Source organism: Grampus griseus (genome assembly GCF_964374135.1).
Source record: "Grampus griseus genome assembly, chromosome: 2".
In the NCBI taxonomy this organism is placed as follows: Eukaryota; Metazoa; Chordata; class Mammalia; order Artiodactyla; family Delphinidae; genus Grampus; species Grampus griseus.
Window position 1 is genome coordinate 13,442,794 of NC_139018.1, and position 27,260 is coordinate 13,470,053.

The 27,260-nt window shown below is 45.9% G+C and overlaps 1 protein-coding gene across 4 annotated transcripts in view; it reads left to right on the forward strand.

The window, feature by feature from the left end:
- TTC7B (tetratricopeptide repeat domain 7B) overlaps positions 1–27,260 on the forward strand; it is a 237,585-nt gene that overhangs the window by 152,772 nt on the left and 57,553 nt on the right. For all 4 annotated transcript variants that reach the window (XM_082647696.1, XM_082647697.1, XM_082647698.1 and 1 more), the window contains 2 exons: positions 18,892–19,008; positions 26,074–26,171. In XM_082647696.1, coding sequence (XP_082503822.1) covers positions 18,892–19,008; positions 26,074–26,171 — 215 coding nt within the window. The remainder of the gene's footprint in view (positions 1–18,891; positions 19,009–26,073; positions 26,172–27,260) is intronic.

Consider the following 27,260-nt stretch of genomic DNA (forward strand, 5'->3'; position numbering starts at 1 on the left):
ACTTTCAAAAATACTCGGCCCTTTAGCCCTCAGTAGAGTAGAGCCTGATGCAACTGAATTCGGTTTCTCTCATCAATACTCTTATAAAGTGGCTGCCCCTGCCTCCCAAGCCCAGCACCTTCATTGGATGTTTGTTAGATGTTAGACTCCAGCGTGTGGCCCTTGCGTAGACAGCCTGGGGTGTCATCTGAGAGGAGAGGAGGCTTATTAAACTAACAGCCACACTGCACGGTAAGCAGTAAACAGTGGTGGCTAATATGGTAATGCCTCCAAGTGACAGCAGCTGACAGCCTTTTCAAGTAGTAGAAGTAAGGAACAGCAGTAGAGGTATTTGAGGAATGCGAGCCTGTTATTTTAATGTTAAGCTGTAAGCTCAAAAAAGCAAAGCATATGGCAGCAGGGCTGAGAGCCTCTGATGACTTGCTTGCTTTTTAAATATTTGTATTTCTTCCTTTGTGATGGGAAACTTCTTCCTCCCAAGAATACTTTATTAAAAGTTGGGGCCAGATATAGTCAGTGGATCCCATGGTTTCTTCCCAACCTGGCTGAAACATTTCAACACCAACCTAAATGAGATTACGTGGGCACCTGTCCCAACTGCCATGTAGCATTATCCGTATGTTTGTGACAAGCTTGTCTCCAGAGAGCTGCAGACTTTCGGAAGCCTGGGATGTCCTCGTGTCTCTCGTGTCCCAGCAGCCACAACCTACCACAGACTGAGTATGTAGTGGATGTTCCCTCGGCCCCTTCCCTCTGCTAGGGTCAGGCCTGTCCGACTGTTGAACCAAGAAGTGATTTCACTAGCCTCTTAGCCTGATGCAGAGAATTACAGAGCTTTTTGGTCTCCATTAAACGTATTCAAGATACTTAGCTACCATCTTTTATCACTTCATGGTGACAGTAAGGACGGGTAACCCTGGAGAAACCAGGGGCTCCCCCAGGGGCAGTGAGCTGTCCTGGTCAGTGCATTGAAGGCATTCATACGTGGTGATCACTCAGTAATTGAGAGGCATTCATATTAATAGTATTACTACTGTTACAGTGTCTTCAAATGTAATATTTTAGAATCCTTTAAAATGATTAAATATTGAGTAGAAGCAAAAGACTATTTATTAAATCTATTCAAAATAATAATACAACTAACCTATGTATACCCACTTCTTAACTTAAGAAAAAGAACATTAATGTTGCCTGTGAATTTCTTGTGCACTCCTGCTGTCCTCTTCCCTGACCTCTCCCTGCACGGGTTAACCACCATCCTGAATTCTAAAAAAATTTTTAATGATCTCCTTACACCACTTGCTTTCATTGCTTAACATTGTGTTTCTGAGGGTCATCCTTCTTGCATACAACAGCAATTTATTCATTTATACTGACAAATAGTACTTTATTGTATAAATATACCAAGATTTCTTTTTCTAGTTTACCGTAAGCGGATATGTGGGTTGTTTTCAGTTTTCAGCTGTTACACGAACGATGCTGCTGTAAATATCCTTGCACAGTCCTCCTGGTGCCCATGTGCAAGTATTTCGTCAGGTAGACACCTAGGAGCGGAACTGTTGAGTCATAGGATGCGTGTATCTTCAGTTTTACCAAATAATTCCAAACTGTTCTCCATAGCGGTTGTGTCCGTTTACATCTCCAGCAGCAGTGCCCACGGGCCCACGCAACTCCAGACACCAACACTTGGTGCCCTCAGACTTGTTGGCTGCTGGTTAATGGTATTACACTGTGAGTTTAAGTTGCATGTCCTCATTATTAATGAGGTTGAACACCTTTTTCATGTGTTTATTGGTCATTTAGCTTTTCTCTTTTATGAGGCACATATAGAAGTCTTTCTTCTTTTCTAATCTGGTTGTCCATTTCATGCTAATTTGTAAGATTTCTTTATGTTATGATTAAAAATGCTTTTGTTGGTTATATGCATTGTAAAAAGCTTCTCCCAATCTGTGTCTTGTCTTTCCTTTCTCTTAATGATATCTTTTGATGAACAGAAGTTCTTAATTTTAAAGTATAGTTGAATGTATCAGTCATATCCATGGGTAGTACTTCTCTGTCTAGTTTAAGAGACCTTTCCTAAGTTATCTTCTCAAGCTCTCTCATGTTATCTTTCATCCTTGAGGCTAGGAGTCCATCTGGAATTGACTGTTTTATGTATGTGAGGTGTAAGGGATCCAGGGTAATTTTTTCCCATGTGGATACCCAATTGTCCAGCCACATGTATTGAAAAGATTCCTTTTGCGGTTTCTCCCCAGGGCCACTTTTGTCTTAAACCAAACGTCCATCTGTGTGAGGAGTTGTCTGTGAGCTTTCCACTTGGTTCCATGGGTTCAGGGTGCCCACCTCTGTGTGATTGCCTCTCTATCGTCATCCTTTTTTTTTGTTTGTTTTGGTTTTGGGTTTTTTTGCGGTACGCGGGCCTCTCACTGTTGTGGCCTCTCCCATTGCGGAGCACAGGCTCCGGACACGCAGGCTCTGTGGCCATGGCTCACGGGCCCAGCCGCTCCGCGGCATGTGGGATCTTCCCGGACCGGGGCACGAACCCGCGTCCCCTGCATCGGCAGGCAGACTCTCAACCACTGCGCCACCAGGGAAGCCCCTCTATCGTCATTCTTACAACTTTATTATACATGAGGTCAGTCCACCCCTGTAACTTGCTCCTCAGGGATATCCTGGCTGCCCTCAGGCCTTTGAGCCTCCATATAAATTTTCAAATTGGTTTTTTCACGTTCCACCAAAAAAAATCTGTTGAGATTTTGATTGGAATTACATTTAATCTAATAGCTTAGTTTGGGGAAAATTAGATATCTCTAATTATTTAGGCCTTTAGAAAATACTTTTTAAATGAAGCTTTATAATTTTCTTTATAAAGATTTTGTTGATGTTTACTAGGTTTATTCCTAGTTACCTGAAAAAAATTCCATGCTTTTCTATTTAAACCTCTATTAAGAGTTTAGGGAAATTTCCTTCTTCCAAGAAGGCTTGCTAAGAGTTTTTTTTTTTTCATCATGAATTGATATTGAATTTTATCAAATGTTTTTTCAGTATTTATTGAGATGATTATATGATTTTACTCCTTTAATCTGTGAATGTTATATTAATTGATATTTTTAAATGTTAAATTAACCTTGCATTCTTGGAATAAGCCCAACATCATCATGATCTATTCATTTTTTAATGGATTCAGTTTACTAGTTTTTTTAAAGAACATTTACATTTATGTTCATGTGTGAACTAGCTTGTAATTTTCCTTTCTCATTATATCCTTGTCAGGTTTTGGCATCAAGGTTAGGCCGGCCTCATAAAATGAGTTGGACTAGCTCTTTTTTGTGTGTTTTGGAATCTTTGTGTAAGATGTGAATTATCTGTTCCTAGAATAATAAGTTTGGGTAGAATTTGCCTGTAAGACCATCTGGGACTGGTCTTTTTTTCCATGGAAGGACTTCTGATGCTTTTTAAAAATGATTATAGTATATTCAGGTTTTTCTACTTCTTATTTTATTAAGCTATGTTTGATATACTATATATATTTTAAGAATTTGCCCATTTAATCTAAGTTCTAAATTTTATTGCCATAGAGTAGTTTATAATGTTTTAAAATTATTTATTGTCATACAGCATCTGTGGTTAGGTCTTTTTCTTTCCTCATTGCTGTTTAATGTGCCTTTTTTTTTTTTCTTGAACAGTCTTGCCAGAAAACTGTCTGAAACATTGATCTTTTCAAAGAACCTTTAGTTTTTTTTATCATCTCAACCGTATATTTACTTTCTCTTTTATGAATTTCTGTCCTTATTTCTATTATTTCTTTTCTCCTATTTTCTTAGAGTTTGTTCTGTTTTGTTTTAGTTGGTTTTCCTTCTTAATTTTTTAAGTTGGATGTTTAGTTCTTTAGTATTGTGCCTTTCTTATTTTCTGACATAAGCATTTAAGATAAAATATTCTGCTATGTACTCCTTTAACTATAAACCACAAGTTTCAATACGTGAAATATTTGTTATTGTTTCATTCTAAATATTTTTAAATTTCCATTATTATTTTTTGATGAATTAATTATTTTAGAACTGTATTTTATAATTTAAAAATATATGGGTTTTTTTTAACTTATCTTTTGTCAATGGGTTTTTAACTTCATTGAACTGTGTTCAGAGACTATAATCAATATAAGTTTGAAATTTGTTGAGACTTGTTTTATGGCCCAGCATGTGGTCACTACTTATAAATATTTCACGTGTGCTTAAAAAGAATGTTTCCTGCATTTGGGGGTAATTTTTTGTATATTTTATTACGTTGAGCTATCAACTGTGCTTTTCAGATCTTTTTTTTCTTATTGATTTTTTTTTTCTACTTAATATCTATCAGTTTTTGAGCAGAGGTATATTGAAACTACCTCTGATTGGTAGATTGTCCTGTTTTACCACATAGTTGAAGCAATTTTTTTTTCTTCTTTTTTTTTTGCGGTACGCAGGCCTCTCTTAAAATGCACCTTTTAAAAGCTGTGCTATTAGGTGCATTTAAATTTAGAATTGCTATGTCTTCCTAGTAAATTCAACCTTTTATCAATATGTAAGTAGTTGCATAATTCATTTTGCCTGAAAGTCTATTTTGTATGATGGACACATACCTGCACACACAAATGTATATGTGTACATATACATGTATACACACATACTGTGTGTGTGTGTGTGTGCTTAGAATATCTTTTTCCATTCTTTGAACTTTTTATATTCTTATATTTTACATGCACTCTTGTATTCATTAAATATAGCTGTTTTGTTTTTTTGTTCCAGATAGGCTGACAGTCTATCTGGAACATTTAGTTCATTTCCATTTATTATAAATAGTGACATATTTGTATTAGTGTCTCCCACTTCATTTGTGTTTTCTATTTGTCCTGCTCTTTTTTCATATCTTATCCTCTCCTTTCCTACCTTCTTTTAAATAATTATGTTTTTATTACATATTTTTCCTTTACTAATTTGTAAGAGAAACGTTCTATTTTGGTTGTTTTAGAAATTTTAGTGAGGGTCTGTTGTTGGCAAACTTTCTCAACCTGTGTCTAAAATTGTATTTGGCCTTTCTCTCAAAAGAGATTTTCAAACTAGATCTATGATTCCAAGCTCACATTTCCTCACAGCACAGTGATCTTGCTCCTTTTGTCGTTGTTGAGAAGTCAACCGTTGGTTTAATTTTAGTTCATTTTAATGTCATCTGCCTTTTCTCTCTGGCTGCTTTCATTGCCATTCTTGCTGATGCTTGGCATTTTCACTGTGATACAGCTAAGAGTAGGTCCTGCTGGGGACTTTTTAAAACTGTGGATTGGTCTTGTTTGTATTGTTTATCATTTCTAGAAAATTCTCAGCCATCATTTCTTCCAGTATGTCTTCTCCTATAGCTGGCATATCACTGGATCTTGCTTTTGTTGTTTAGTCTGATAAGTTCTGCCTTTTGTGTCAAGTGTTTGGTCCATTCACATTTAATATAATTAATGATGGTTGAATGTACGTCTGCCATTTCTGTATATATCTTGTCTCTTTTGTTCCTCTAATACTGCCTTTTTCTTCTGTTGAAAACTTGTTTTTTTAAACCCTTTAACTATTAAATGCCTAAACAAAAGGATGAAAAATTAGTATTTGCTGATTACGTATTAAATGTCTCTAACACACTGTAAGTTTTTTCCAAAATAAAATTTAACAAAGTACACATTTTTATATTGAACAGTGTTCACAGATTCTGATAGATTCGCTTTCTCTTGTACTTGGTATAAGAGCCTCAATCGTTCTTCTTTTAAAATAGAGCTTTGCAAAAATTTCCTAATTGATTACTGTATTTTACTTAGTAATTTTCCTCACTGGCCCAAGAATGTAGAAGTAGATGCCAGGTGATGTTGGGAACAATTGTTTCTCCTAAAGACAGGGTGGTGGCCAGGGCTTGGTCAGGCCCTCACAGACGTCGTGTTTCTGCCACGGGATTATTCATTTCTAGATAAAATATCGCAATGAGAACTGACAGTTTGTTACTTTTGTCTCTGGAAAATATACCAGATAGTATCATGCCAATGGTGGCACATTTGAGAACTTTAGTATAACTGAGATATTTTATTCTAATTTCAGCAAGCCTTCCAATGGCTGCTAAGGGCAGCCACACCAGGGTGTAGTTTCTTGCCCTGAGACAAACTGTGGTTTTACAACTTTCCTAATTACAGATTTTTAGTTGATTTGAACTTTACTCTTTCCTACTTAAGTAAAACACATACAGACACTTATTCTCCGGCTCTCAGAGAGGTCATCAAATCAACAACACACTTAAGAAACCATCAAATGTTACTGCAAAGCACAAAAAGTAAATTTTGAAACCTCTCAAAGATAAAAATACAAGTGGGATCATTATGGTGTTTTCTGATCCACGACTTTGATATATCAGATATTGAAACAAATCCTCAAGCCACCAGATTGGAAAACAATCTCTTCTTCTGTATGTGGTCTTCTATTTTCGTACCCGTGGAAACAGATTTTTTCAGACAATCGTGCTGCTTTTTACGTCAACAGGAACTAACTGTATGGAAAGAAATGAACATATATAACGTTCATGCATTCATTCATCCATTTGTTCACTCATTTAGCAATAATAACCACTAGCATTTATGCACTGCTTTGTGACAGGCAACTCCTATCCGCACTTCACATATTTTAAACTAATTTAATCATCATGAGACCATCAAAGGTTGGTAGTATTATCATCCCCGTTTTACAGATAAGGAAACTAAGGCATAGGGAGGTTTAGTGATTTGTCTAGTTGTGTACCTAGTAAGTGGCAGAGTCATGCTTTGAACCCAGGCAGCCTGGCCTTGGCCTCTGTGCTCTGTGCCTTCGAAGCATTGCGCTCTTCCCACATTCCAGTTGCCATGTGAGGTGCTGGGCATGCCGCCATGGACGAGAGAGAGGTAATTTATGCCCTCTTCAGGCTAACAATCCAGATGAACAGGATTTTTATCCTACACCCTCCGTTAATCTCTTCAATAAACCAGAAAGATTGATGGGGATCATTCTTTTCTTGAGTGGAGTATATATACCTCGTTTAAAAAAAATATTACTTGGCAAGTAAGATTGTACCTTTTTCTCAGTCTGTCTCACTTAACACACATAGTCTCAGAGAAACTCAGTTTAAGTTGAAATATCATATTGAGTAATGTTTTGATGTAGTGATTACTGAGAGGCCAGGTGTTATGGACTATTTTTATGTCTGAGCTGAGTGATGGAGTAATGAACATGCCTATTAAATTTGCATTTGATAGAAAGTTGGAACTCAAGAAAAGAGGCTGTTCATCTAATTAAACTAGAGAAATGATTCACTGGAAACCTGAAGGATGTCTGGGAGGGATGAGTGCAAGGTAACCAACCCAGGGATGCCTGTTCCTCAGATACAGGCTGGGGAGGGGATCCTTGGGCAAAGGAGAGCGGGTGACAGCCTAAACGACACCACAGACCAAAGTGGAGTGGATTCAGTGGTGCAGCAGCTTATTTAAAATCAACTTTCCACAACAACAACAGCAAAAGGACTTGAATAAAAAGTGGACAAAGGGGCTTCCCTGGTGGCGCAGTGGTTGAGAGTCCGCCTGCTGAGACAGGGGACATGGGTTCGTGCCCCGGTCCGGGAAGATCCCACATGCCGCGGAGCGGCTGGGCCCGTGAGCCATGGCCGCTGAGCCTGCGCTTCCGGAGCCTGTGCTCCGCAATGGGAGAGGCCACAACAGTGAGAGGCCCGCGTACCGCAAAAAAAAAAAAAAAAAAGTGGACAAAGGACTTAGATAGACATTTCTACAAAGTAGATATTCAAATGGCCAGTAAGCACATGAAAATATTCTTAGCATCACCAATCATTAGGGAAATGCAAATCAAAACCACAATGAGATACCATTAGGATGACTATTATTTTAAAAAACAAAACAAAAAAAAAAAAAACAGATACTAACAGGTGCTGGAGAGGATGTGGCGAAGCCGGAACCCTTGTGCTCTGCTGGTGGGAATGTATAATGGTGCAGCTGCTTTGGAAAATAGCGTGGCCATTCCTCAAAAAAATAAGAATAGATTACTATATGATCCAGCAATTCCACTTCTGGGTAAATACTCAATAGAATTGAAGGAAGGAATTCAAACAGAGGTTGTACACTCATGTTCATAATAGCAGTATTCATAATATCCAAAAGGTAGAAATCACCTAAGTGTCCATGGATGGATGAACGGATAAGCAAAATCTGGTCCATACATAAAACAGAATGTTATTCAGCTTTCAAAAAAGAAGGAAATTCGAAAAAAAAGAAAAAAAAGAAAGAAAGAAGGAAATTCTGACATGCTGCAACACAGATGAACCTTGAGGATGTTATGCTAGAGAAACAAGCCATCCACAAAAGGACAAATACTGTATGATTACTCTTAGATGAGGTTCCCAGAGTAGTCAAAATCATAGAGACAAAGTAGAGTACTTAGTGGATACAGGGTTCCAGTTCTGCACGCCTGTCTCCCTGTCCTCCTGGGAAGAGAGCTTGTCTGAAGGCCTGGCTGCTGGGAGAAGCCAGGCCAGGGCAGTCACCCCAGAGCCAGCCATCCCCGATGGTGGCATGCAGAAGGTTTATTTATTTCAGTGCTCCCATTTACAATGTCTCAAGTTCTCCTAGATATCTCGTCCCACCATTCAAAGTGTGGAATATCATCTTCAGAATTCATGCGGGGTGTTTCCTGGAGATCTCTGGATCCCCAGCCCCTAACCCAGAGCTTAGCTTGCTGCAAACATTACTACTCGTTTGTACACTGACGACCCTGCTGAGCAGCCTAGAGGCCTTAGTTCACAGCGAAGCATGTTTACCTGTGTTTCGTCTAGTGTCTGTTTCCGCTTTCACTCTGCTGAGTTCCGCTACATGATAAAATGATGATGTCTGCTGATTTCAGGGCTCACATACCGCTCCTGCTAGGTACCCAGCCACCTGTGAGAAAACCTCCAATAGTACAAGTCCAGCTGAATGCCAGTTCATTTGTAGTGGTCTTTGCATTTTCAGTTAATGACAAACAAAACAAAAACACCTGAGAGCTAAAGGAGAGCAAGAAAAGAATCTTCAAATTTATCTCCTAAGCATTCCTGTGGGATCCTGAGCTGAAAACAGCTGGTGGGGAATGCATCACCCACCTGCAGACGGTCAGACTTGCTCTGCTTTAAACATCCCTCCAGTTAAGGGTGAGAGAGCCCGCTTTCTGCCAAGTGTGTACCAAACCTCATGATGTGCTACGTGAGGACACAGAGAAGGTAAAGAGAGAACGTGGATAAGACAGGGCAGGTTTCATGAGAGCAGGTTCTGTGCAAGGACCCATGGCTCCATTCGGCCTGTGATCCCAGCGGGATGCCTGATCCACCTCTGGTCCCACGGAGCTGGCCAGCTTCGTAGCACCCCGCTGCTCTCTTCCTTTCTGGCGCCCTTCTTGACTTTGGGTGGAGGCTGCCATTTCTAAATTACAGAACTTCATGGCTCCCTTAGAGTCTGTGTCTCATCGGGCTGAGCCCTCTTCCTTCTAGGTCTAGGTGATTGTAGGATCCCCACTCTTTGGCATCTGCCTTTATCCCTGAAAAGGGCCCCCAGTGCATCTTTTCTTCTTGAGCTCCCATCCTCAGACGTGGGAATGTGGGGAGATCCAGGCCGTGGCAGCCGAGTCAGAAATAAATCCCGCAGAGACGGCTTTTGGGGAGCGGCCTGTCAGTAGATCTGCTCTTGGTTTGCCCCCTCACAATTTTAGAGACGACCAATGGCTTTGTGGTTCAGACAGAATAGATTATTTCTTTTTAGAGCCGGGATAGTTCAATGGAGAACTTTTTTTCAAATGTTTCCTGTTCACACGTTTGTATAGCAGAGGGCTCACCGGGCCCAAGGCACTTGCTCACCGAATCGCTCACCAGAGCTGGGGGCAGCTTCTCGGCCGCCTGCTGCCCTGCACGCCGTCGGCCCCTGGTTCCACCCGGTCCGACCGTGCTCAGGAAACCATCCCGACTGCTGCTTCGTGGATAGCACTTAATGAAAGGGCTCCCTTCATGAAACTGTCACGCTCAGGCATGGGAGGAGGTCTCCCAAGTCTGGGCAGCGTGAATCCACACATGTTCTCAGGTCAGCCTGTCTTGGTCGTTTCCGGCTTAGGTGCCGGTTCCAGGACGCTAATCGGAGTTGAGATTAATAGCTGAAGTGGGAGCGAAAAATGAGCCAAACTGGGGTTTCTTGGGGTGATTTATTTCAGCTAAATATGTCAGTTGTTTGTTTGTTCTAAAAATATCGTGAGGAGGATGGGGGAGTATTCCAGATTGTTGACACTTTGACTGAAATGAGAAGCAGAGTGTAACTGATACGGGATCGTGCAGGAGTCCCTGCGGGTCACGAGGAGGAGGCGGGATCAGGCTACCGAGAAGCGGCGGCAGGACCGTCCCCAGCGCCGTCACTCCAAGCAGCCTCCCAGGCCAGGATGAGGGGCTGCTAAGTCCTGCAGAGCGAGGTATCTGACCCTGATGCTTCCTTTTGCTGAACAAGCGTGGTGTCGATGTTCCAGGAACCAGCAGATCTGGGAGCCTGAGCTGGGGTCAGGCTCACGGCGACTGGGAGCCGTGCTGAATGTCCCCCCCGCCAGACCTGCCAGCACCCTGTGCGGCATCTCCTTCCATGGCAAGCAGAGGCCCTGAAAGTGGTCAGATTTCAAGAACTTCCTCAGCGGTAAAAACTCCCAGACGGAAGTTTACCCATGAGCCGCCTGTGCCGGTCTCTCGACAGGGCTTCGTTCCCGGAGAAGATGCTCTCATAGCAGGAGCCGTGCCCTCCAAACCCTCCCTTGGTGGTCCTGTTAGCAAAGCCAGCAGGAGTCAGCGCGCACTTGGGGGTTTTGTAGAGGAAACCAGGCACTCAGATTTGATCCCTTTAAGACTTGTAGACGAAGGGTTCCTGTCTGGCAGCCTGTGAGCCGACATCTCTTAGAATTCCAGGAGGTCAACGCACATTTCAAAGATGTCTGGATTTAATTATCTTCAGGCTGGGCAGGCATGACTCCAAACACTCCCTGAGATCCTGAGCTCACCTCCTGTTTACTTGCTTGGTTCTGGAAGATGTTTGAGTTTTCCAGCCCTGAAGAGGACCCCCCAAAGGCAGTGGGTGATTATCCAGTGCTTTGCAGACTCGGGACGTGCCCTTTATGTGGGCGAAAATGCGAATGGTGCCCCTGGCTTAGTACGCTGCCCCTCACCGGAGATGCTCGGGAAGGACCCGGACAGGGTTGTAGCACATCCACCAGGAAGCCACCCAGAGACTCTCTCCAGATGGAAAGGAAGGTTCAAGACCACAGGTGGGGGTAGCCTTCATTTGTGAGCTTAATGTAGGTGGTTGATGAGAATTGCCACTGAATTTAAGAATAAAATACCCTCAAAATCCTTATTGGAATGAAATAAACACAGGTAGAATTGCCTAAGTGTAGGGACTATGGGAACTCTTTTCCTTGGATGTCTTTTTTAAAAAAACTCAGACCCTTTGAAGGCTAAGATGGAGAGTTATGAAGTAGAGTGGTGCTTTTTGAACTTAAGTTTGCACAAATCACCTAGGACTCTTGTTACATGAAGGTTCTGATCCACCGGGTCTCGAGTGGTGTGTACTTTCTGCATTTCTCACATGCTCCCAGGGGATGCAGAGGCTGTTGCCCCAGCCACGCTCTTGAGCAGTAAAGCATTATAGGACCTCTCAAGGCCTTTTCCAGGGTTGGGTTAATTGGAAAAATCTATATTTTTTCTAATGAGTCAATGAACAGCACATCAGTACAGCAGTTAGGTGAGCCAGATGATCAAAGAAATTGTGTATTTCCCGTGTAATAGTTGGGTAGACAGAGCGTTCATTCAGGTGACATTTACTGAACAACCACCATTAGTGAGACCCCCCCAAGCAGTGTTTGATATCTAATCTAATATCATACCCCCCCATCCCTTCCAGCTGTCGTCAGAGGGTCCTCAGGGGGCTGGAGGCCTCAGCTCTGGGGCCTGCGCAGCTGCAACCCCACCATCATGGGCTCTCCTGGTGGTGACTGGGCCTGTGGAGCTGCGTCAGGCCAGGCAGCTCGCAGGCCAGTCGTGGCCTTGATCTCCAGTGACAGTGACTCAGCCCCGGGTCAGAGGCTGCTTTTTGCAGAGAACACCACCTCCTGGGATTGGGCTGCCTTGGAAACCCGGCCAGGAGAGCAAGGGCTCCAAGACCAGCAGGACATGAGAAATGCTGGTAACGAGGAACTGAGATGGATTTCCTGCACGAAAGCCACACTGAAACCTGAAAGCAGCCCCTCGTCCCCCCCTGAGGGGTGGGTTAGAGGTGTTTCGAACATCCTCTCCGTGACCGGCTGCCGCTCAGTCCTGTCTGACTTTGTTCCCAGCTGACTCATCTGGGTTCAGATTTCCACCGCCCCTGCTCATCACCACGTGCTTGGGGCGCATCTCTTTCAATTTCTCTCACCATCTGATCTGTGGCTGCCAAGCCATCTTCTCAATTTAAAATTTCATTTCATCATACCTACCTCCTCCCCACCCCTGCCTGATGCACTGTCACTTCTACCTGGTGACAGAGTGGTGACACTTCCCTTCAGGTGTTTGGCAGCCCGCCCCACTCCAGCTCTCAGGTCAGGCTCCTGGGAAGTGAGAGATGTGGGAGGTATCCAAGTCCCCCGTGGCCACTGTCCCACGTGGGCAAATACCACATGCGTTTCCTGCACAGCTGTTTTGCATCCCAGCCTACATTCAGCAGATAAACAAAGACAGGTCCCTGGCATGCTGAGCCCAAGAGCACACAAGCACAGATCAGCACAAAATACCAAACGTTCAAGGTTCCCGTGATGTTCTTTCTGAATCAGTTGCCTTGAATACAGCATTTACTAATCTGCTAATTAGTGAGGGGTTTTGTTTATTAATATGCGTGTTTCCTCCTTGATGGACTTAATGAGCGCATTGTTTATACTGCCAAATAAGATTGGAGGGAATTATTACTTTAGAATTTCTCTAAACTTTCCTAATTTATTTTCATGGACAGTTCTTCATCAGAAAGCTTCGTGAGGAGTATTAGATTTCAGAATTTAGTGATATCTACCCTTTTAGCTTCTTCGTGGGCCCCAGCCTTATATCCCAGACTCCAGACACCATTCCTTGAGTGCACGGGACGCTCCTGCCATTGTCGAGATGGTCCATCTGCCTGCCTGGAAGGCCCTTCCCCAGGACCCCTCCCACCCTAACTGAAAGTCCTACTTCTCAGCTGTCTTGCATGACCCCCCCAGGCCGACCCTGTCTCCTTCCTTTTGTGCTGCCAGAGAACCTTGTCCATATGTCTGTTTGTGTTCATCACATATGTGTATGTAACACTAGACTGTGAGGTTTGGTGGGGAAAGATACCATGTCTTATTCCCCTTTGTGGCCTCAAGGGCGTAATAGGCATTTTTTTAATGATTGACAAAAGGACGAACAAATTCAAGTTCATTATCAGGCACACTGACATGTAGGTAGTCAGCTGTACAAATTATGGGGTGAGTGAACAGATTACAAAAAATATTTTATACAGATGAGGAAGGAGCTAGATGCTGCCTGGGGGGCAGGGGGTGAGTCATAGGAGATGTCAGACGGTGGGACTTGAACAGGTAGAGTTGGTTGGGGGGCTCTGGGGAGGGGACTTCTAGGCAGGCAGAGGGAGCACGGTGAGCGCAGGCAGGAAGATGGGAGGGCACGTGGAAAAAGCTCGAGGAATCCTGTTGAGTCTGTGTCTCATGGGGGTGGGGCCCGGGGTGAAGCTAAACCAGAGAGATGTGCTAGAGGGGAAGCCTAGTGCTTGGGGGCAGTTTCCAGGGAGTGAGGAGTCTTCCCGGGGATGAGGATTAGACATTAAACCTGGCCCTGGTACATCCTCCAGGGTGCCCAGTGAAAAGTCACCAGGCCACATGGCCCCAGAGCTTCACCAGGGGCCTGTATCTTCTTTCTAAGCTCTACACTAAGCCAGACAGTTATTTCAAGAGTTACCTTGGAATTCTCAAAAAATTCCAAAAATGGGGTAAAGTATTGTTTCTGTTAGTTTTAATGAAAAGTAAAGCCTTGATTAACTGCATCCTTCAAGTGTCTAGAATTTTATATGTGCCTGACTTTTGAGTGAAAGAGGCAAGTCACAAAAAGCACAGGCAAATGTGATCAATTTTTTTTTAGTGTGATCATTTTTTAAAGAACCATGTATGATGTATCCTAGGAACAACACCCCAGGAGCCCAAACTCCACTTTTCCTGCAGCCCTACCCAGATTTCAGGGCCTTAATCTGTCCCTAAGCCAGAAATCCTGCCTAATATTCGTGGCAAGTCTTTCCTGCTGACTGGACTGTAACTTCTCTGAGGTCAAGGGACTGTATTTTATGCCACTTTTATTCCACACAGTATCTAACACAGATCTTTGCACATTTTAGGGTTTTAAATATTTAACACTGGATTAGAAAATGCTACATATCTTCATTAGTGTGGCCAGAACATTTCAAGTCATTCTCCTCTGTTTCTCGTTTGGCTGTTTGGAGTCAAATGGGTTTGGGTTTACATTTCTGTTCTAACAGCGACTGGCAACGTGAACTGGGGCAGATTCCTTAGCTCTCAGCCTAACTTGGAGGGTTGTTGTAGAGATCACTGATTACGTATTTACAGCGTCTGACAGCTGCTGCTGTTATTGTCATTATTTCACCCATCTTGAAAGCAGAAGCCTCCTGGCTTATAGCTTATTATTCCACAGTTGAGAGCTCTTGTATTTTCTGGAATTGCATTTGCATTTGGGAGTTTTAGCTCCTATTACTTAAGGCTGGCTTCAGTGGTTGGGAGTTGGGGAGGCTCTTTGACCTGAATCTCCAAAGATGAGTAGAGGCTTAAAAAGCAGAAGCGGACAGAAAAGGCATTCCAGGCAGAAGGAACAGCATGTGCAAAGACCCAGGGGCACGAAGGAGAGTGACATGCGGAGGAAGTTGATCGTGGCTAGAATAGGGGATGTACCCGGCGGGCAGAGGGCAGACAGAGGCTAAGCATGTGGGCAGGAGCCAGATCATAAAAGGCACTGCACGTGATGCTAGATTTGGACTACCAGGAACATTGTTAGATTGGTATTTTAGCGAGGTTCTATTCTTCATTAATATCCTGTAAGTATTCAATGAGTCTCTGGGCAAAATTCGTTTTAATTAGATTAATGGACTTTGAGCCAGGTACAGGGAAGAGGAATAGACCATTTTCCCAGCATGTGATGCCTTACTATACTTAAGAGGAACATCTCACTTAATTTGTGGTGGGTCCTGGGTGATGTGGCCGGCAAATGATCTCAGCCCGGCCATCCCTGTGCCCTCTCTATCAGGTTGACAGTTCCACAGATTGAAATGCTGGTTGGTCCCAGGTTTTTTGCCTCAGGGTTTCCTCAGTAGATGGAATCTACAGTATCTTTGGACATCAAACGCAGCACATGAACGCTTATCTTCACATCTGTGCCAGTGTAACTTGCACCCAGCCAGATGTTTTCGAACCACCTTGAAATGTGTGAGCAGGGCTCGGCAAACACGTTGACAAGTCCCTTGTCCTGTTTTCGGCATTGTTCTCTGCCTTATAAACCAGCCAAGGTCTGGGGAATGGCGAGAAGGAGCAGAGTCTCTGAGGCCTCCAATCTCCTGCTTCTCTTTTGCACGCAAGAACATGTCGGAGCTAAAGGCTCCTGGAACTGTCTGCCCATCGCGCTGGGCACATCCGACAGTGGCCGAGAGGCTTTGCTTTCTCTCCCCAGCCTGTGCTCTCAGCTCCTCTTCTCCGTCAGCCTCTCCTTCACACTGCCCCTCTTGCTTCACTTCCAAGTACCTTTTCCATCATTTGGGCTCAGCAATTCTACTATTGTTCTTCCTGTCTGGTTCTCTGAAATCCAGCCCACACCTTTCAACTCCATATCCTGAGTCAAGTGTTTGAAAGCTGTTATTTCATGTTAATTAGCAGTTCTTTTTCCAGCCAAGAAGCCTTGCACAGAACTGTTCCCCCAAGCTGTGGCTTAGAGACGAGCTCTGGTGTTTTGTACTTTGGTACGGTTAGAGGAATCGTGGGTAATTGCTCTTAGAGCCGCAGCTCTGCCTGCCAGGCCAGGACACCTTCCCCACGACTCCGTGGCCGTCCGTGGGCTGGCAAGCTCCGAACCTGACTCAGCCAGAGGACTCGGTGCGCCTCCAGAGAACACCATGGTCTCGGTGGGGTCTCCCCTGGCCAAAATTGCTTGGCACCCAGACCTCATCCACGAGGGTCTCTGGCCTCCAAGTAGGTCTCCACCAAACGCTGGCAGGTGACCGTTCGGCAGCTCCTCCTTCCTTTGTAACACATGTTCCAGTTGACCCATGTTGACTGGACCCGTGTCATGTGGGAGATTCTGGTGGAGAAGTACTCCCACCACCTTCTGGACTCATGAAGACATCAGCAAGAGTTGGCTTCCGGCTCCTTAAAAACCCCTCAGACAGCCTGAGTGGCTGCCATCCCTTGCAGGCAGTCCTGGAAAGGCCTCAGGGAATTTCCACTTCTTGAGGTGTTTTTGAGCAGAAGCCAAGCCCTGTTCTCACATCTGGCCTCACTCTTTACGCCCACCTGCTGGTAGATCAGGGCCTCCATCCGTCTCCTTACCTGGCCTGTTATTCCATCGTCCTAGGCTTCTGCAGACCCAGGCTTGAGAAGGCTGCAGCCCTGACCCTTCTGGGAGCCACCAGCGCCCCCTTGGGCATCCTGTGTTCCATTTGGAGGGAGTGGTTGGTGCTAACCCATCCTGAGCTTGGGTGGCGACTGTTAGGACCGCCCTCCTTCCACCTCTCCCGGGGCAGGGGGTGGACTTTCCTCCTCCGAAGCGCCTGCCCTCAGATGAGTAGTGAGGCAATTCTCCTATGTGTCTAACTTAAGTCACCGGGAACATACTTCTTTACCTTCTGTGGTTTATAGAGAAAATAGTCAGTGAGCAAGTGCTGATTTAAAGCCCACTGACCTCAGAGCACAGTTCTAAGCACTGTGGAAGTGAGGCCAGAGGTTCTTTTATTGAAGGGAGATAAAACCCCCTACTGAGAGGGGTCCTTACACAGATAACACTGATATTGTTTTGTAAAAGTGCCAAGTACGGGCACATAGAAGACCTTTAAAAAGCAGGAGTTCCTCCCTGTCTTTGTCTTCTTTTTATTAACAACAAACACCAGCTGATATGATACACACAGTGTAAAGATAAAGGTGTGAAAGTGGTACCCATGGAAGACTTATTTGATGAGGTGGAGTTTTAGCTGAATTTAGGAAGAATTAAGGAGTGATGTGGATTAGTAGAGATTAAGATTGAGAGCATGGGCTTCCCTGGTGGCGCAGTGGTTGAGAGTCCGCCTGCCGATGCGGGGGACGCGGGTTCATGCCCCGGTCCGGGAAGATCCCACATGCCGCGGAGCGGCTGGGCCCATGAGCCATGGCCGCTGAGCCTGCGCGTCCGGAGGCTGTGCTCCGCAACGGAAGAGGCCACAACAGTGAGAGGCCTGCGTAGCGCAAAAAAAAAAAAGATTGAGAGCATGGCATATATTCTTAGAGTTATGATAAAAACATAGTCTTTGGCCAGTGAATTACATTGGTAGGAGTAAAGGGCCCAGTGGGATCCGTGGCACTGAATGGGATGGTGACATAGGAGTGGGCCAGTGGGCAGAGTGTCTTAAAGCAGTGGTCCCCAGCCTTTTTGGCACCAGGGGCCAGTTTCACAGAAGACAATTTTTTCTTCGGACCGGTGGGGGGCCGTGGGAGGCAGGGCAGGTGGTTCAGGCTGTAATGCGAGCGATGGGGGGCGGCGGATGAAGCTTTGCTCACTCGCTGCTCACCTCCTGCTGTGCGGCCCAGTTCCTAACAGGCCGCGGACTAGTACCCCTGTCTTAAAGGACTCAATAAGGAATTTTGACTTATTATTGCAGTCAGTAAGGAATCATTGTAGTTTCTTGAGCTGGGAATGAAAATGATTTTTGGAGATCTTTATTATATGACTTCTTAGAGCCGGGCAGGTGAGTGGACAGCAAGACTTTCAGGACGGTACCTGGGCTCATGCTGGGGCTTTCACAGGGACAGTAGTGATGAGCCCAGGGACCAAGGGAGCTGATGTCTAGAGGGACATAAGTAGACTTAGGGGGCGGGGCAGCTCTGAGGGGCCACGAAAGGGAGAAGGGGCTAAGCTTAGTGCCCTGAAGGTCTGGGCGGAACGCGAAGCCATCGGTGGTAAAAAAAAAAAAAATTGGGAAGAGGTAGTGGGTGACTATGGGTGACTTGGTGAAGTCCTAGCCCCTACAGAGCAGGGCTGGAAAAGATCAAAGCGGAGAGGGCCTTAGCCCGAGGCCCCCTTTTTATGTGCCCTCGGTTCAGGCTTTCATCTCCTTCCCATGATGAGGATCATTGCGGAAGGTTATTTGTAGATATTTATGTAGATAATTACATCGCCTGTGTAATTTTGTAAATAAATCAAGATTCGCTTTTGATGCATTTTTGAAGTTTTGCAAATAAGTTGGCTTTGTTCTAAAAAGCACGGTCTTAATAAAATCCCTGTGTTCTGAATGAAATTAGCCACTCCAGATACGTTTAACCTGACCACACATGGTGGCATTGTGCCGGCATTGGCGTTGGGGGTGAGACTTACGCAAAGGCAGATACTGAGCCGGGAGTTCTGGAATCCTCAGCCCTCCTGCCACTGCTTCCCTCGCATCCAGCCTTTGGGCGCACCCTTCTAGAATGAGTACAGAGCTTCTGGCTACTCTGTTTTGTCCTGGTGGGAACTCTGGCTTGAGCTGTGTTCTTTTCTCCCTTTATCCCCCCACCACAGACTACTGTTTTCCAAAGTGAGGCTGGAGTCGCTGTGCCGGGGCCCGGATGAGGCGCTCCTCACCTGTAAGCACATGCTGCAGACTTGGAAGTCCTGCTACAATCTTACCAATCCCAGGTAAGAGGCCAGCGGCGGCACCTGTTGTGCGTGGTTTTGGCATGGCCCCTGCCTCTCAGTCCATCCCCGATAGGCATTTAGCAGGACAAATTCTCCACCCCTGTGCACCCCTAGGCCCCCGGGAGCCACAGGTAAGAGCAGTGGAGCCTCACACATTACATTTTTAAGCCGATTTTCTCTTAGCGTCTGATGAAATCTCCAAATCGTGGGTTTCTTATGCTTTCGTTGCCACGGTGGCCCTCTAGGCTCACTTCCAATTGGTCTCCGTCTGATTTCCCTCGGCCAGCCATTTGTGTAATTCCCTTTGACAAGTCTTTATCTTTCTGGTGCTTTATGGATAGACTAGTCAATTATATATTCCAGATGGGGTTCTCACAGTAATATTTTAAAAAGACCTGCGTAGACAACAGGCCACATGCTACTAAGGAGAGTAGAAATTGCTTTTGACATGATAAAGTGTAATTTTCAAAAAGTTAAAATCATGACTCAAACAAATATAAAAGATTAGCACATATAAAACATAAAAGATTAGCACATATGGAAGATTTTACTTACCTCGTTAACTAATGAGGGAAGCAGTAAAATGTTGAGACCCATTCAAAGAAGAATTTGAAAAATAGATTTGCTGAAATGAATTTGCAAATAAATATAAAAACAATAATATTCTCTAGAACAATGAAATACATTGTTTGGGGTTATCTTTTCTACGGAGTGGACATTGATTATATCTCGACCAGACAAAATTCATAGGTTTTCTACTGGCCAACTCTGCCCCATAGAGATGTGAAAGGGCCCAGCCAGTAGGAGTCAGTCAAAGGCGCCCACCCTGCAGAGGCAGATAATCTAAGGAAGGTCCACTAGTCAACTCCCAGCATGTCCCCGAAAAGCACCATCTTCAAGTCTTGAGCAGTGTTTCCCGGCATGTGTCTAGATTACGAAGTGTGCCCTGACCTGTGAAGGAAGTGATTTAATGAAAAGGGACCTCACGATTCAGGTGAATTCAAACAACTGCTCAAGCACTCAGAACATTTTTCAAGTTCGCAGCAAGATGTATGGACAGCCCACATTCTGCTCTTAAGAGTCAGGAGCCTAAGAATGTATAAGTCAAATCGTAAATGTGTCCAAGGGTGTGGCCCACCCAATCCAGCCCAGCAGGAGGCGGGCAGGCAGGCTGGTGAGTCGCTGCGGGGTGGGAGGAAAGGTGGGGTGGGGTTAGGGAAGCAGCAGGGTGCTGGTGGGGCTCCATGTGAGATCTTGTTCGACAAGTTTCTGCCGTTAAAAAAATATATATGTTCAAAATCAGGGCCCTGTTGAGGTGATGGGTCCTGATGAGCTGACATGAGCCAGAGTTGAGACCACAAGCCCCGTGGGCGGTGTGGCTAGAAGATGGGGGAGCCTGGCCGGGAGCCCCCCCTCGCAGAGCCCGAGCCACAAGAATTACACGAGAGCCCCCTTCCTAACCGTAGCCTGTGGCACGTTACCAGGCCCATGGGGCCCATCTTCCTCTTGGTGAAAAGCTAATCGTGAAACTGGCCTCTTCCCTTTTGTGGGTATGTTCTGGAGATAAAGATCATTTTAATTTTTTAAAAAAATTCTACTTTTCTAAGTCTGTAGGCAGAAATAGGAAATGTCCATATTTATGTCCCATAGTCCCCACTCCCAGCCTACCAGACGCAGCAGGATTTGAGGGAGGGTCTTTGCCGCGAGCCCAGCTACAGGCGATACTCCCCGGGCTGGCTGCTTCCTAGTGGAGCACATCCCTTTGTCTGTACCCCCTTTAGAAGTGAGAAAATAAATCCATCAGCTTTCCCGTTGCCAGTTTTCTCTCAGTTCTCCACACCTCTCCCACCTCCCCACATTTCTTCCCACTTAGCAACCAAGAGTATTGCATGTGAGGAGAAGAAAAAATAGCAGAATTGGAAAGCTTTTTAAAAACACTTAACCAAATGCCTGGGCTGTGTCCGTACTTGCTCAGCTCCCTGAAGGATCCTTCAGGGCCAGGCACGGGGGACCTTGGCTCCGGGCGCAGAGTCTGGCTGGGGGTGGGGGTGGGGGTGGGTGGAGGACGCATCAGCTCTACGGAACTGCTCCCTCCAGCTACTCCCAAAGCCTCGAGGGGGGGTGCTGGCAGTCCAGCAGCCCCTTATTAAGGAGTTTCCTGTTTGTTTTTTAACTATTTTCTCTGGGATATAAATAAATGTTTCTCCTGTAGCCCTCACCAGTGTGCAGACTTAGACATCCTCCCCAGTACGGTCGGGGAGGGCGTGACCCTGGCAGTAGAATAAAGCAGAAGAGGGGAGGGTAGTGTCTTGACGGGGACAGCACACCCCGCAGTTCTCCAGATAAGGGCGGCTCTGGGCCCAGCAGCCTCAAGTCGGGACACGCGGGGCTTTAGAAGAGGATAGAAACGCATGCACAAGTGGCTGAGAAGCATCCCTGCTTCATAAAAGACGTGAAAACTGAGCAGAAAGCATGCTGGCAGGGGCCGGTTGGTTTCCAGCTGGAGAAGGTCCTCACTGACTTCCGGGCTCAGGCGCCCGTGTTTCTAAGTGTGCTCAGTTGTGAGGGGCCTGTGCTCACCCTCCCAGGGCGTCCCACTGCTCGCCACCCCCAAGAGCCCCACCCAGGGGCTGGCACAGGCCTCCAGAGCAGTGGGACAAGGGGGCGCGGAAGAAGACACGGGCAGTAACAGGGCCAAACGGAAGACAAGACCTGGCTTCCTGTCCTTTGCGACCCGTCCCTCCTCTTCACTCTTGCTTGAAGGAGCACCACCCTCTGGGCCGGTTGCTGAACGGAGCCTGAGGCCAAAGAGCGGTCCCTGCAGGCTGAGAACGCTTCTCCTGCCGTGAGCAAAGGGTGGGTGGCGTTGTCCTGAGTGTACGTTTGGCAAGGTGTTGGTCACTTCAGAAGCCTGGGTTGAGGCCTGCAGCTTTGCGTGCCTTTAGGACAGAAATCCGCCTCACGTTTCGTCTTCTCTCCTGCTGAAGTGCACAGCTCCCTCAGCTCTTGTGCGCGTTGACTTGGCCACTTAAGACAGTGTGACCTCTGGCCAGAGCCTCGCCAGGCGGTCCAGCGCTTCAGCAAGGGATGCTGTACCTTCTCTGTGCTGCACCGTGCTAAGCTGTTTATACATACGTCCTCCTCAACCCCTGCCTCAGCCTTGCAAGAAAGCTACTGTTCTTTCCACTTCATAGAAAATAAAAGTGAAGCTACACTACACTTTTATTAAAGAACTTGCCCTAGTTTTCTCAATTAAACAACTAGTAGAGCTATTATTCAAACCCAGGTCTGCCAAACATCAAAGCTCTCTCCATCACCCATGCTGCCTCTCTGAATTGACAACCAGCTTTTTTTCCTTTATTTTTATTTTTTATTATTAACTACTTCTTCCCCCTCTTGTCACTGCCACTTAGACCATCTCCATCATGTAGCCATATGATCGGAAGAAAAGTTTTTCTTCCCAAGTCCCATTTCAATCACATTAACGAATAGCATATAAACATTTTTTAAAAAGAATTTATTTGCTCTAACCTCAGTTGGAAATTGGAAACCCCATTTTTTTTTTTTTTTTTTTGTGGTATGCGGGCCTCTCACTGCTGTGTCCTCTCCCATTGCGGAGCACAGGCTCCGGATGCGCAGGCTCAGCGGCCATGTCTCACGGGCCCAGCCGCTCCGCGGCATGTGGGATCCTCCCGGACCGGGGCACGAACCCGCGTCCCCTGCATCGGCAGGCGGACCCTCAACCACTGCGCCACCAGGGAAGCCCCGGAAACCCCATTTCACGCTAGTAGTCATCCATCTTTCGGTGGAGCTTTTCTTTTTACAAAGTGTGCTCTCATTCATCTTCACAGTAGCCCCATAAAATGGGCGAATGTCGTGTTACATCAGACCCATTTTACTGATGAGAAAATTGAGTTTGGGAATGTTGAGAACTTGCCTTGATTCATGTAATCCAGGCTTAAGTTGCCTGGGAAATGTTCTGGTTTCCTATCCAAGGCCCCTCTATTACATCAGTATTTACTGTGTGCCAGGCACTGTGTCTCAGAGCTGGGAGAGGACAAGGCTGTGACAAGGACCCCAGGGTTCTGGCTCCCAGTCCACCATCAGCTTGCCTCTTGTGTTTAATCTCTGTGTAGCTGTGTTAGAGGATTTCCAAGAGAAGCTTCCAGTTTCTAGGATAACTTAACCATCAGTACAGTCTACTCTGGATTTTCAGTCCTTCTTTAAGGGAATAGAAATTACCTGGATGTGTACATCTACATATGTGGGTCTCTTCAGCTTATGTGCGGTGGATTTGGGGCTCCTTCCAGTTTCCTTTCCCTAAACCCTCTACTAACACCACTGACCAGTAATGGTTTTCCTTTCCTTCCTGTCATCGTCCTTCGGAGGTGGTCCTGGCACCCAAGGGCCAGACAGAGAAGAGGTCAGGTGACTGAGCTGTAGGGGGGAGGTGGTCCACGGAGTGCCCAAGTAGATGTGTCCCAGAGGGAGAGAGGAAGGCTTGCCCGAGACACGCTGGCCAGAATGAGAGAGCGAGGCCAGGCCTCCCTCTGCCCCTCCTTCCATATCCTGTGGATCATGGCAAAGACAAATTCTGCACCATATAAACAAAGAACTAAAACCTGCTTGAAGCATCCACCAAAATTCTCAGTCAGTCACAACAGTCAGAGTGGAAATGAAGGCATCTCCATTGTGAACAGTTATTTGTTGCTATATAAGCAACAGATACTATGGAGATAAACAGATACTATGGAGATAAACAGATACTATGGAGATAAACAAAGGAATGTAACCAAATATTGTTTCTCAGCTGGTGGAAGGGAAATAGGTCCTGTGTCCCTATCATTGGCTGAGGTTCATAAGTTAAGATCTTCGTTTTAGTTGGGGTTTATAACATCTGGAGTAGGAGGTCCTTAACTCAGCTTCTCCACACCTACCGTTGCACCAGACAGCTGGGAATAAGTTGTCTCCAAAAGTCGGCCAGCCTTGTTAACCCCTGATGCGTATTTGGAGGCATGGTGTTTATAAGGACACCTGGCATGTGTCCAGAGGTTATAATTCTTCTGAAGGTTCTGTCTCCGTGACCTCAGTTCAGCCTGACACACTTCTGTATGGGAAGAAGAGGCCACCTCACCTAACAGGGAAGTCACTGAGGCACAGAGAAAGGGGCCTTGCTCAAAGTGACCTACCATTAGTGACAGATGTGGGATAAGAACCCAGACTCCTGGTTGGGTTCCAGGACCCAGCATGACATGCAGCAGCCAACCCTGTGCTCTGATACTTGATGAAATGAGAAGCCTGGAGGATTGTGGCTGAACCAGACATCTCCCATCCACTTACTGTGATTTGGTCCACTGAAAACCCAGGCAGATCCTTCCTTGGCAATTCCAAGACCTCATTGTGCGTCCTGGAATCCCCAAGGTGATGAAAAACTTCACTATATTTTGAGATAAGATCTTCCAAAAAACTCCTAAGTGGGGAGCCATTGCAACGTTCAGATAATTAACTCTTTGTAATATTTTTGTAGTATTTTTTGTAATATTTATATTAAAAATACATGCATGAATAGATCAATGCTAGAAATATTCAGTTGCTAATGTGATTAATGCAAATTTGCATGTACTTTTATGCTGTCTTCTGCTCAGAGACATTTATTGTTTCTCAGTCATGGAAATAATTAATAGAACAGATTCCTAAAAGCATGTATCCAGTGATGTCATAAGTATAGGCTGACAAACCAGTCTGTACTGAAGCAAGTTTCCTTCTGTTTCCTGTGGATTTCTCTAACTACATCACTGGACGTGGAAATTGCAGCCTGCAAACCATATTAAGTTTCATAGCAAATCTTGTTTGTACCACTTTTAGCAACAGCTGCATAGAGGAAGGAAATTGTGTCCCTTTACTGTGGAATTTGAACTTCTTAACGAAAAAAATCATTTGTAGAGCCCCCAGATTGGGGGAAAAAAAATGGATTCAAAGAAAAGCATTAAAGGCTCAAACCTCAAGAGACAGATATACATCTTTTGATAGAATACCATGATAGAGGAAAAAAGAATGCAATTGTTTAATTGTTTTTACTTACAAGTTTCTTAGAATTAAAAAAAAAAAAAAATCTTTCTGAGCTGAGCGCCCTTAACGGTGTTCCATTCCCGTTAGTCCCGATGTGGTCTCCCACGTGACTCGCCCAAGGAGTGGGGCTGATCCCGTTACTATACGCGGGAGCAGCCTGGAGAGGGGGCTTCAGTGCCGGAAGCTAATGAGAACCACCGGCCTGGAGGCTGCTGCCCAAACGCGACTGTGTTCTCTCCAAGGCCCAGCCTTCCCAGCTCGGGAACACCGGAAGGGGGCTGTAGCTGCCACTCTGCCAGCACCCAGCTCAGTGTAGGGCCTCACACCTCCTCTCTCTTGTCTATTGAATAGAGGTATCAACCACGCCATTTATCTTAAAGGCTTGTTCTTAGGACACAAACGAGGCCGTGGCTGTGTCACCCTTTGAAAAGGCAGGGCCAGTGGTTCTTGAATTTGGTTATGCATGAGAACCATCTGGGGAGCTTTGAAAACCAGAAATTCTGATTTATTTGGTCTGGGGCAGGACCCAGGCATCCATGGCTTTTCGAGATGCCCCGGGTGATTCTTCTGTGCAGCCAGGGCTTAGACGCACTGGTGTAGAGCGTTGGTTCCTAAAGACAGCTCGAGGATGATGTGTTCATGGGCTTGAGCCCGACACGTAGCAGCACAGAATGCTCATCAGCTTCCCCCACACGGTGGATGGAGAGCGTGGCTCGAAGTTCTCATTTTTGTGTCTTGCCATGGCACAAAAGAGACGAAAATTAGCTCGGGTCTCTGGGTGCGGTTTAAACCGTGTTTGTGATACGGATCCTGAAAGGAATCCCAGACCAGGCCGGGCGGGGAAGCAGGAAGCCCGGTGACGAGTGGAAAGGTGCTGATGAAGCTCCAGAAATGCACAGGAGGTTTTGCTGCGGTTCAGGAGTCGGGATTGGTTGACTCTGTTGCCTTCCCCTGCCCACCCTTCAAATGACTGACATTTGTAGCTGTGTTTTGCAGTGATTCTGGACGTGGGAGCAGCCTCTTAGATAGAACCATTGCTGACAGACGACAGCTTAATACAATTACTTTGCCAGACTTCAGCGATCCCGAGACAGGTGAGAATAAAAAGCCAGAGGGGCCGAAATGGTGTCAACCGGAAGGGACGTGGGGCCTGGCCCCAAGCCGCGCGGGACGAAGACCGCCAGGGCCTGGGGCGGGAAGAAGTCCTCACCCAAATAGGCTACACTGTCGCCTGAGGTGCGTTTTCTCCGGTGTCTTTTTTCAAGCGTTTGTTCACAGTGGGGGAAGTAATATTACTTGCCCAACGCAGCTCTTTGAAATCGATTTTTCCCCTTGCTCTTGGAGCCGAAAATTTGAAACTAAAATTAGACTGTTCCCATCCCCATCAAGCTTCCCTCTGCTTTTCTGTTTCTCTCTCTTTCTTCAGATTTCAGACCTTGCTAAAAATCAAGCTTTCGGTTTCTAATCAGTTGCACATATGAACTCACACAACCCCACAGGAAACCCTGCAGGGAGAGGCAGGTGGGTTCAGAGCTTCTGAATCTACTGACCCCACGAGGAAGCTTGTAGCACTTACTGCCTCGGAGCAGATATTTACACCTCAGTTATCATTTGCGTTTCCACAGGTGCCTAAGTACAGAGGGGTAAAGAGACCTCTGTAATCTCCAAACAAGTAACTTTAGTAGTAATACTGACTTTTCAGTGGCAATTCGGAGGACTCGACAGACCCACAGAATGTAAAGAAATCCACGGCGCTTTGAGCCTCAGGGATAGTTCCAGAGCATCATTTGGAAGCTGGTTTTGGTGCTTCTCCCGCCACCCCAGAGGGCCCTGGGTCAGGCTGAATCGCTGTCTGGGTACGCCTGGTCTTCTGTGGGTTGATTTCATGAAAGGAGCCTCCGGGTCTTTCTCCTGCACTGTGCCAGGTCCCGGCTCCTGACCAAGCCCCTCCAAAGAGCCAGAGAGCAGCCCCGAGGCGTGCACAGCCGTCCTTGGAAAATCTCTCCCCAGGTGGCAATGGGAGCCGGGTGTGGTACTCACCCAAGCCCGTCCTCACAGCTGCCTGCCTTCCTGTGCTAGTCTCCCTTTTACCAAATTTAAAGTCGGCTGAAGAAGCCTGATCCCAGGGCCTTGGGGCTCCTAGGTCAAAAGAGTGTTGGGCATCGGAAGCAGCATGAATTATA